The 9984-nt window shown below is 40.8% G+C and overlaps 1 protein-coding gene and 1 long non-coding RNA gene across 2 annotated transcripts in view; one reads left to right on the top strand and one right to left on the bottom strand.

Moving 5' to 3' along the window:
- LOC112549669 overlaps nucleotides 1-3142 on the top strand; it is a 9120-nt gene extending 5978 nt beyond the window's left edge. Inside the window, exon 3 of the long non-coding RNA XR_003093188.1 lies at nucleotides 1369-3142. This is a non-coding gene — a long non-coding RNA (uncharacterized LOC112549669). The remainder of the gene's footprint in view (nucleotides 1-1368) is intronic.
- TTC23 (tetratricopeptide repeat domain 23) overlaps nucleotides 1-8211 on the bottom strand; it is a 55627-nt gene extending 47416 nt beyond the window's left edge. Inside the window, exons 1-4 of the mRNA XM_025199568.1 lie at nucleotides 6644-8211; nucleotides 5046-5169; nucleotides 3128-3287; nucleotides 571-696 (exon numbers count right to left, since the gene is read on the bottom strand). Coding sequence (XP_025055353.1) covers nucleotides 571-696; nucleotides 3128-3287; nucleotides 5046-5169; nucleotides 6644-6823 — 590 coding nt within the window. The 5' untranslated portion in view covers nucleotides 6824-8211. The remainder of the gene's footprint in view (nucleotides 1-570; nucleotides 697-3127; nucleotides 3288-5045; nucleotides 5170-6643) is intronic.
- Between the last annotated feature and the right edge of the window lie 1773 nt (nucleotides 8212-9984).

Raw genomic sequence — 9984 nt, forward strand, 5'->3', positions numbered from 1 at the left:
CCAAAACAACAGATGGAACAGGACTCCCGATAAAGGTCATGATGGCTGCAGGGCCTCTAGCCAATGAACATGCATAGCTGAGTCACTGCTTCAAGTTCGGAAGTACACACAGCACCAAATGCTCAGAGAACACCATAAACAGCTGCTGTGGCTCAATGGGACACCATAGAACCATTAAAAAGAAGTTCTCAGGTGAGAGAGAACAGCAGGATATGAGAAGGCAATTTAACTCTGCTTTGGCAAGGAATGGGAGTAGTTTACCTCATTTTATAAAGACGCTTCTTACAATTAAGAAGCAGTACGGATGGTCTCTGAAGGGAATTGAACGCATTCACCTTTGCCTTGAAAGTGAAAATGAAATTATAAAATTATTGGTTGTAGAACTTCCATTTATTGAATGCAGAAAAGAATAAAGTTATAAAACCTCTTTCAAATTCTCTGTTACTATGGCAGCCTCTGGTACTTTGTGATAAACGTGTATATTGATTCTATTCTTTTTAATTTAAATCGATTAGATTTAAACTAGATTATTTTTACGTTTCTTAAATACTATCTGGAATCCAAACTTACTGTGCAAATGACAACTCAATTTCTGCTTTGATTTCCATCCACTTGTCTGGTGGCATGTGCTGGCCTTGTAGCAATTCTTCTGAAAGTTTCTGAGCTTTTATTAAACTTCTCTCTGCATCTTTTAATCTGTTTTGTGCTGAGGACAATTGCATTAATTTTGTGTAGTTTATTAAAACAACTGGCATACTTTGACAGGTTAGGAAAAACATACAGACCACCCTCATGATTTTGTTTATACAACAGGAGATGCTGCAAGCTAAGAATTTCGAGAGCACAACAAATGTTTGTGTTGAAAAATAAAATGCATTAAAGTATTGTAAAATATTGAGACATCCACACAAACTAAAAACAACTCAGCACTTGAAAGACCTAGAATTTAACCCCTTTAAAAACTTTTTTTTTTTTACAATATCTGCCAAAGGGATACAGCTGTCAGCTCCTTTAAAGTAAGAGTACATTCATGTTAAATATATAGTCAGATGCTGTCCCTCATCATTCATATTACTTTCATTGCCATGCAACTATGTGTGACCTTTAAAAATTATCTGAACAAATTTTTGTCTTAGTTTGTCCCTCCATTAGATTGGCTGTTCTACCTAACAAGGGTGTTATGAGTTTTAATTAATGTCTAAAAAGTACTTCCAGTTATATAATGAATAGAAAGCCCACCTTGCAGCAATCATAATGAATATACACAGCGACGAGTTATTGTCGGGGTAGATGCACGTATGTTCATGACCATAAACATGTACAGATGTTCTATCATTCTCCTGTTCTTTTCCTTTCTATACCATACAGGCTTACAACAGTGAAAAAGGCAGAAGATAGGATGACAAGCATGAGGACAACAAATCCAACACTTGAGCTATGTTGTCAGTGAATCTCCAAGGAATCATGCAACCTTCACAATCCTTTACTTTAGTGGAAGTGCTTTCAGGCTCATTAAAGTGTTACACATGCGCCCCCATCTGGAGCAAATTGCCCCTGAGAGAAGGCAGCCCAGTCCAGGGCTGTTCCTGCCCTGCTCTGCCCCCCTGCAGCAGCCAGGGGGAGTGCCAAGCTCCCCTGGGTGCCAGCCCCAGGACTGGCAGTGGGGACAGGGGCCAGTCCCAATCCTGATCCTCACATGGCCAGGAAAGCTGTCCCCACTCAGTGGGGACACAGCCTGCCAGCCATGTGGGGATCGCCATGTGGCTGGCAAGCAGCATGCCTACCGAGGAGGGACAGCTCTTTCAGCCACATGGAGACTGAGTCCCAACCTGATTTCCCCGTGGCTGGGATGCAGCAGTCTCAGTTGCTAGGACAGTTCTCCCAGACATGTGGGGATTGGGACGGGTCCCGATCCCCCACAAAGCGGGGAGACAGCTGCCCCTGTAGCTGGCACAGTTCCCCCCCACATCAGGGTTTAGCCAGGCAGCAGCTGGCACCCTGCTGACTGGGAGCAAATTGCTCTCAGTCAGCATCCACATGTATGCTACTGTACAGTAGGTAATGCACTATTAATCTAGCACCTGTATATCCTGATGCTAGGAAATGGCACATTAATCTAATTTACTGCACACTGGGCATGTCTACATGTTCATTAATATGCCTTAGATACTGCATATTTAGCTTAGTATTTCCTTAATAAAGTACTAACTAAAAGAGCAGTAACTAGTTACTGCACAGTAGTGCTGGTGCAGTTTTTTTAGTGACACTTACTGTTCATTAGCCTAATAACTGTGCAATAAGCTATTAGCATAGTTTTTGCCTGCCACACTACTGCGCAGTGTTATTAGGCTAATGTGAAGTAAGCATCTTGTGTAGACGTGCCCAGTAAGTCCCACATATATGTAGACGGTGACACTGTACTATGCATTACATTCCTCTAATGCACAGTAAAGCATCTTGTATAGACTGAACACTTCAGTTTGTGGACTATGTTGCCTGCTGTTTATATATCCTGTTTGTATTTTGCTTTTTAATGCACCTTTTAAATTTGTCAGATGTTTATCATGATGCGTGTGAGGTGATAAAGGTTAACAGACATACTGTAACCTCCTCCAATGGTAATGATGCAGGCCATTTCCTGGTGACTAAGGTCTAGCTGGCAAAACCAAGGAACACTAAGGTCACACTAAGGAATACTGTTATTAGCATTGGCAATGTGCAGGGGGTGCATGCGGGTGTGTGTGCACCTCCTGAGATCGGCCGTGAACCCCCTGGAAGCACCAGCCGCAAAATCAGAAGCGCCGGCAGAAGTGCACTTCTGATTCTGCTGCTCATGGTTCTGGGCTTGGCAATCAGCCACTGCGGGACTTCCACCCTGCCGTCTCCCTCCCCCAATCGGCAATCTGGTGCCTCCCCAGACTCGGGAAGCACCAGTCGGCCATGGTTATTAGTATGATAAGATGATTATGGAAGACATTTTTGGAGTGTGATGAGGTTTCATCTAGATTAGTAGACCACACTGCATGCTTGTCACATGGGTTGTATCAATTCACCACAATCCAATCCATTTATCTGAAAAACTTCTAATACCAATTGCACATAGTAAAACAAAAGTGAGAAAGGATACTTGTGAATTGCAGTTAATGCTCTTCCTAATGTATGAGAAATAGCAACTGAACACTGAAGAATGTCCATCCTTTGTTCAGACTCAGATGAAGGGATAAGAGAGCTGGCGAGAAGAATTTCTTTGGCTTTTTCTGCATGCTGTTTTGCTTGCAGTGAAAATCCTGTGAACATACATAAAGAAAGCAAAATCTTCAGTGGGGGATTCAGCTTTTAGATTCACATGAAGAAAGCACAACTACTTCCATATGCATACTGAGGAAGACGATCTTTCTTTTTCAGGTGTGAAGGCTTGGTTTAATATATTCTACAATATACATTCATATTCTTCAGCAAAAGGCCCAGCTGAGCCACTGGGTTTAAGTAGCAAAGGATTACATTTGGTTTACCTGAAAAGCAAGATTTATGGCTGTAAAAATCAAAGTACTCTCCATTTTGTCTCCTCTCAAAATTGCTACAGAACAGTTCTATTGTAAGGAATATTTCTTCTTAAAAATAAAAGAAACAATGCGTGAGGGAATTAGAGAACTGAGATGAATTTAAAATAATGCATACATCCTGGTCCAAAAATATACCATTGTTTCTTATTTATTAAAAACCCCGTTACACATTTAACTAAAAATGATACCAAAATGTGTAAATTAGTTTGAGAAGCAGGCTTAATTAGTCTGCATTAAGATCTGTACTGTTACAGCTATATTTTTTTCTGATTCTTTTAGAGCTACCTTGTTTATCTCATCACTATATTACAGGCTGTGGTGTGGATGTGCCCTGAGCATTCCTTAAGGTCTCCCATTCAGTCACTGGTCTGACCAAACTGTCATCAATATTACACGCCAGTATTATATATCCATTATGGTAGAGTGTTGGGCCACGTATATAAAGGCTTTAAGTGTGCTTAAACACGGCATGTGTGCTTAAAACATAAGTCTTATTAACTGATTAACTTGTAATGTGAAGTTTATTATCCAATTAATATTTAGAAAAAATGCAATGAAAAAACAAAGACATGGCAAGGATTACTGTCTTTAAGGAATACAGACAGCAAATATGATCCCGCAAATCCCATGATCCCAAATCCTCTCCCAAGACTTCTATATCTAACTGAAAGTGAGAGTATTTCTCAAGCTTCCTGGGGATGCAAGATGGGCTGAACCTAAGAACTAATAGCTTGCTAATATTCACCGTACATTACAAATGCATGATAGGAAGTAGATAGTCACATGCTTGCAAAATGGCTTAGAAATTGTTAATGTATAAATGAAAAATTACTAGGATTTATGGTAGTTTTAGAGCAAATTGGTTTGACCCCATGTGTTCAAAAGCATTTTCCAGAAAGAAAAAGCCAGTTCAGGATTGCTCTGTACACACCTGAACAATTACCATTTTCACAGATGCCCCAGACTTAGTCTCAGAAAATTCCCACTACCAAACTATTTTTTCTCCTTATCCTCATTTTGAGAGACTAAAAACACTGTCATCATTTCTGAGATTTCTTTACAACTGACTGTGTCTTACTGAGACAAATTCTGAAACTTCAGACCCTTTCTCCTTTTCAGCTGTGTTGCTGCTATGGACATTATATGAGAGACCAATTTTGGAGGATACCAGAAGAAAAAAAATGAAGGACTAGCATTAACTAGAAATTCAGTGCATTTTTTATACATTTGCCCTTTTATTCCTTATTAAAATTGTTTTAGTTCTAATTTACTAAGGCTAAAAACATCCTTTTGGCAAAAAAAACCCAACAAAAAACCCTATAAAGCTAAAAGCCAAATCATGCAATCTTGGGAGTTGTGTGAGAAGACTATAGGATCTGGGCCTAAAAAAATGTGCAGGGAACATTAGGGGTCGGACTCGATGATCTATTGAGGTCCCTTCCAACCCTAACATCTATGAATCTATGAACTCTGTAAACTCACCTTGGAGCTGGAGGTATCCCTGAGCCAAATTAACATGGGCTTCTGCCATTTTCCAGTGATGATCTCCATAGCAAATTCTGGCCAGGGCTATATACCTCATGAGCTCTGGGAGGGCCTCCTTATACTGCCAGAAAAAAAGCACACATGGATTTCAAAGCTGTTCTGTGCCTGCAGATCCTACTAATTTCAAGTGGGCATGTGGGTACTCAGCAGTGGTGCAGCACCCTGGCTGGGCATCCAGGATACAGGGCAACAGTGACTTTCAATTGCTGTTGTATTGCTGGCATGATTGTGCAGTGGCAGGTAGCAGCTGTTTTTTGTCTCCCCCATCCAAGTTGATGCCTGGGGTGGTTGCGCCAGTGGCGCCTAGTTACACCTCTGGTGCTCAGCACTTCTGAGTATCAATGCCAGAGACACTATGGTACTATGACTACTTCAGAACTGTCTGGAAACAGGATAATGTTCCATTCACATATTGCATTAATCAGAAGATGCTCATGCTGTTGTTCTGAAAACTAACCAGATGGGGGGCAGTGTGTGACTGACATTAAGTCAAACAACAGAAATACAGTAGAAAAGACAAAGGAAAAGGACTATTCAATTGTATGTTTTCTCTGAGTGAGGGGCAGGGAAGAAGGATATTTCACATGCAGGTCCTGACTGATCCTCAAGATCGAACTGATCAAAAGAACAATATAGACTTGTTTTCCATAAGGGGCTCCTTTGTATGGTACTACGCACCGGAAGAGACCAGAAAGAGACTAATGCCACTGCATATGTTTTAAGTATTTTCAACAGTCAAATTAATATCTGGTAACCTTACTGACTTCAGTGACACCATAGATCAGTGGTTCTCAAATGTTTTACTCTCAAGGCACCCTGTCTTGGGCCCAAAGCACCTCTTGAAAAATGCTAGATCTTAGTTTTCCCTCAGTTTTTGACTACAGAAAAATAACAGAGCAAATCTTCTGTTGCAAGGAACTCAAAAACACACAACAGGTCAGAATGCTTCTAACACGATGAATTCCTATGTAAAATCTCTGGGTTTATCTTGAGGATCATTTTTGTACAGGCAACAATAATACTGCATGGCACCCCATGGCACCCTTTGAAAGAATCTCAAGGCACCCCAGGGTGGCACAGGACCCTAGTTGAGAATCATTTAACACAATGCATACAAGGCACTCAAAATCGTCTCTAACTTTATCTATGCAGATGGTCCAGTAAAACATATCACCCCAAAAAAGTTCTTGCTCCTTGCATAATTCCTGGACCATCACAGCTACCGTATCATTCTAACACTACCATTAAAGTTGATGGGAATTTTACCACTGACTACAACTGGAGCAGGGTTATTGCTGTTTATGGAAATCCTACCTATGATCCTCCCCACTTTCCAAAAGCTCCTGAAACCAACCTCCCCCGCCCCCATCCCCCAACTCACTTTTATTCCTTGATCCAAAAATTACCATTTTAATTAAAATCTAGACACTGGAGTTCTCAGGTCAAACTTAGTACTTGTCTATGCTTGGTGTGAAATTCATGTTACATGAAAGTAAATGATTTACTAGAAAATATATTATCTATAGCTGTCTTACCTCTTGATTGCTGATGTGTACATTTGCCTTTTGTTCACATTGCAGAAGCTTCTGGCTAGGAGGCTGAAGTAGTTCTGTCTCTGAAGATTTATATTTTATCTTATTCCTGAGTTCAGTGCTAAGGGTAACAGTGGAGCTGTCTGTGTGTCCAGAGGTTTGAACTTCCTGAGTTTGTTGCATTCTTCTGTTTGATCCTCTTTTAAGCCTGTAGTTTAACTATATTCACATTTGTTAAAAACACAGCAAGTTATCAAAGATTAGTCAACGTCATGAGATACTCTGGGGCTCACCCATCCTGTAAGTGTACCTTGGTTATGGAAAACATATAAGTTATTATAAATTATTATTCAAATACTCTTAAATGCAGTGGTATTTTTACACAACTTATGTACAATAATTTTTCAATACAGTACAGTGTTAAGACTTGGCTTAATTTTGATGTCTCAATAAGATCTACAAAACATGCCAAATTTAAAGAATGAGTGATCTTTCTCGTACTTAATAAAGAATAATATCTAGGTATCAGAGAACTTTTGTCACTACAATGTTTTCAAGTGTCTTATTCTTTTTTTTTATCAACTCCTTTTAAGGCCAGTTGGCTCCAAGCATAGTTAACATTCTTTTGCTGGAGGGAGAGATTTTTTTTCTTTAGACTATGATAAAAATGCATTGTCATCTTGTATGCCCAGGCTATCAGGTCTTTATATACATATTAATTTAAAACTTGTTCTGGGTGTGGTATTTCCAAAAACCAAAAATCATTGTTTTAACTATGTTCCTGTTTAAGTTAGTGGTAAAAATATGAATGGGAACAGACTCTAACCAATGTTGACTGGTGAAAAATCCCACCATTTCCCAGGGTGCTATTGACATTCATAGCATCATGATAAAAGCAAGCAGTAGAGATGTAATAACTGGAAGCCTGAGCAAAGATACCTACCTAATTTTTCTAGCACATTTCTTGTTGCAATATAGTTTCCTCTAATATAAAGTTGTACACTTTTAATACCTACAGGCTGTGTGTTTTTATTAGTCCTATAGTCAGTCATACTTCAATCATTCCCAGCAGCTACAGGTAAATAACCTCTATGGCTGCGTCCACATAAGCACAGATGTTTGGTTTCCCGGGGACAAGCAGCAGTTGCATACCTTGCACCGCAGCTACTTGTTCCCAGGGAACACCCATGCCACTCATGCTTTGGCACGCGGCAAATTACCCCAGGGGCAGTAGAAGATGCTGCTGCCAGCGGTGGGCTGGCCCCAGCAGCCTTACCTGGGGACCTGGGGGCCTCCCAGGGCTGCAGCAACAGTGGTCCTGCTGGGCGGCGCCTGGCTGACAGCCGCAGTGTGGCTTTGGGTGGCTTGGCTCTGCTTTTCAGCGGCATGCACTGCCTGCATGTATACTACTCCACTTCTTTTTTCAACCCCTGGATATCCAGGGGTCAAAAAAACCCACAGAAAAAAAACCTGGAGTGGTGCGTGCATAGGCAGCATGCCTTGGTAGCATGGAGAACACATGACTGCGCGGTATGTGGCGCTGCAGACGTGTTTATGGTGCCACATACCGCACGGCGGTGCTCCTCTGGATGCGCCCAATTAATGTGCATCTTTTCTGAGACATGAGAGTTGGTTGAGAAGAGACAGCAGTGGCTGACAGGAAAAACATCCCATTTCATATCTACTTTGATGGAGTTTATGGAGCATGAACGCTATGAAATGATCATGGATATGGCTGGTTTTATTGAGTGGAATGTATGCAGTATAAGCACTCACTAGCCACGTAACTTAATCATTTTGTTGAAAATGACAACTTGTACAAGAAACTAAATGTAATTTTAAAAAGACCACCCATAGGACTCCCTCCTGCAAAGTAAGCAGTGTCAGGAAAACAGCTGCATGTGAAAAAGGAAGAAAACAATAAAAAAGTAACAGAATTTGAGAAATTTCAATGCTCCGAATGATTATACTATACTTCCTTCTGTGAGAACAGATATTTTATATCTAATGTTAGTGAAGGGAATCGATTTCCAAAGTTGCATAACTGCGTGATCAAATCATTCGTATCTTAACTTCCCCCAGCAGCAGATTTACTGGAGAAGTTACAAGATTTCTGAGATCCAAAAAAGTACGGAGGCCAATGGGATTCCTATGTGATGCGAGAAGGGAGAAGTCTAGGGAAAATTCTAAGTTTTACTTAAAGCTGTACAAACTGCCGCTGTATTACTGTTCTCCATCTTCCCTCTTTGTGCACGAAAGAAAAGGAAAGTACAAAGAGAAGGAAAGGGAGAGGTTCTCTGAGAAAAACCTCAAAGGGATTTAGCAAAATCACTAACTGACCCATAGGAGTGTCTCTCTCATGCTACACATACCCAATTTTCCATCAAGTCATAAACATAACTAATTTTACTAAAGATGTGTAAAGTATTCCTGCGACTGCTCTGCTTACAGTCATGGTTCTTTTTCTACAATTTGCAATGACATTGTGTTCACATTCAATAGATAACTACTGTCCATTAAAATGAAAAGAATCCCTGCTTCCTTCCTGGAAAGGACTTGTACACGGTCACGTAATCAAATTATCCACTTACATTCTTTTTTGAATAGCCTCAGTTTGTGATTTCTTTTCTAAAGCTTGCAACGTTTTTATTGATTTGCAGTTGCCAACATAAGCTTACCAATCTTTGCCTTGTATTCTTTCATACACTATATTCATCACACAAAAAACGTCAAAAGTTCAAGGTTTTCTTTGAAAAAAATCTCTTTCGGGCTTCTCACAAAGCAGGCTGATATCCCACAAAGCCAAAACAGGGCAGTGATGGAGAAAACGAACCACCAATTGGAAACGGGGAATAGGGTTTACGCTTGTCACTCATGCTGGGATAACCAATCCATGGGACTCGAAGGCAGGGGAGCTGCAATGGGAACCGGCTTTCCGCAGGCACCGCTTAAAGAAACAAGACACTTTTGGGGGGCTGATCTTCAGCCCAGAAAAGCCACTTAAATCTTGCAGGACTATCAATGAACGCATCACCGTCAGAGTTTGGATGGAGTCGTGTTTATCTACGCGTCTGTCAGGAACCGTCACGTCTACACTCGCTTTAACAGCGTTCACGTCTGTCAACGCGCGCAAACAATCGCAATTCAGCCTTGACAAAGTACGCTGCTTTCAATACGTGCTACATCGGTGGTGCTTCCAGGTTTTAACAACATCCGTTTCACCAGAGATTATAACGATTATAATACCAGTACTAGCAATAATAGTTAACACCGAAGCGAAGAAGTGGTAGGAAGGGGGTGAGTACAGGCTCGCAACCTCCGTGCGAACTCTGAGGGCCCAGAAA

Source organism: Alligator sinensis, unplaced genomic scaffold (assembly GCF_000455745.1).
Source record: "Alligator sinensis unplaced genomic scaffold, ASM45574v1 scaffold210_2, whole genome shotgun sequence".
Lineage (NCBI taxonomy): Eukaryota > Metazoa > Chordata > Crocodylia > Alligatoridae > Alligator > Alligator sinensis.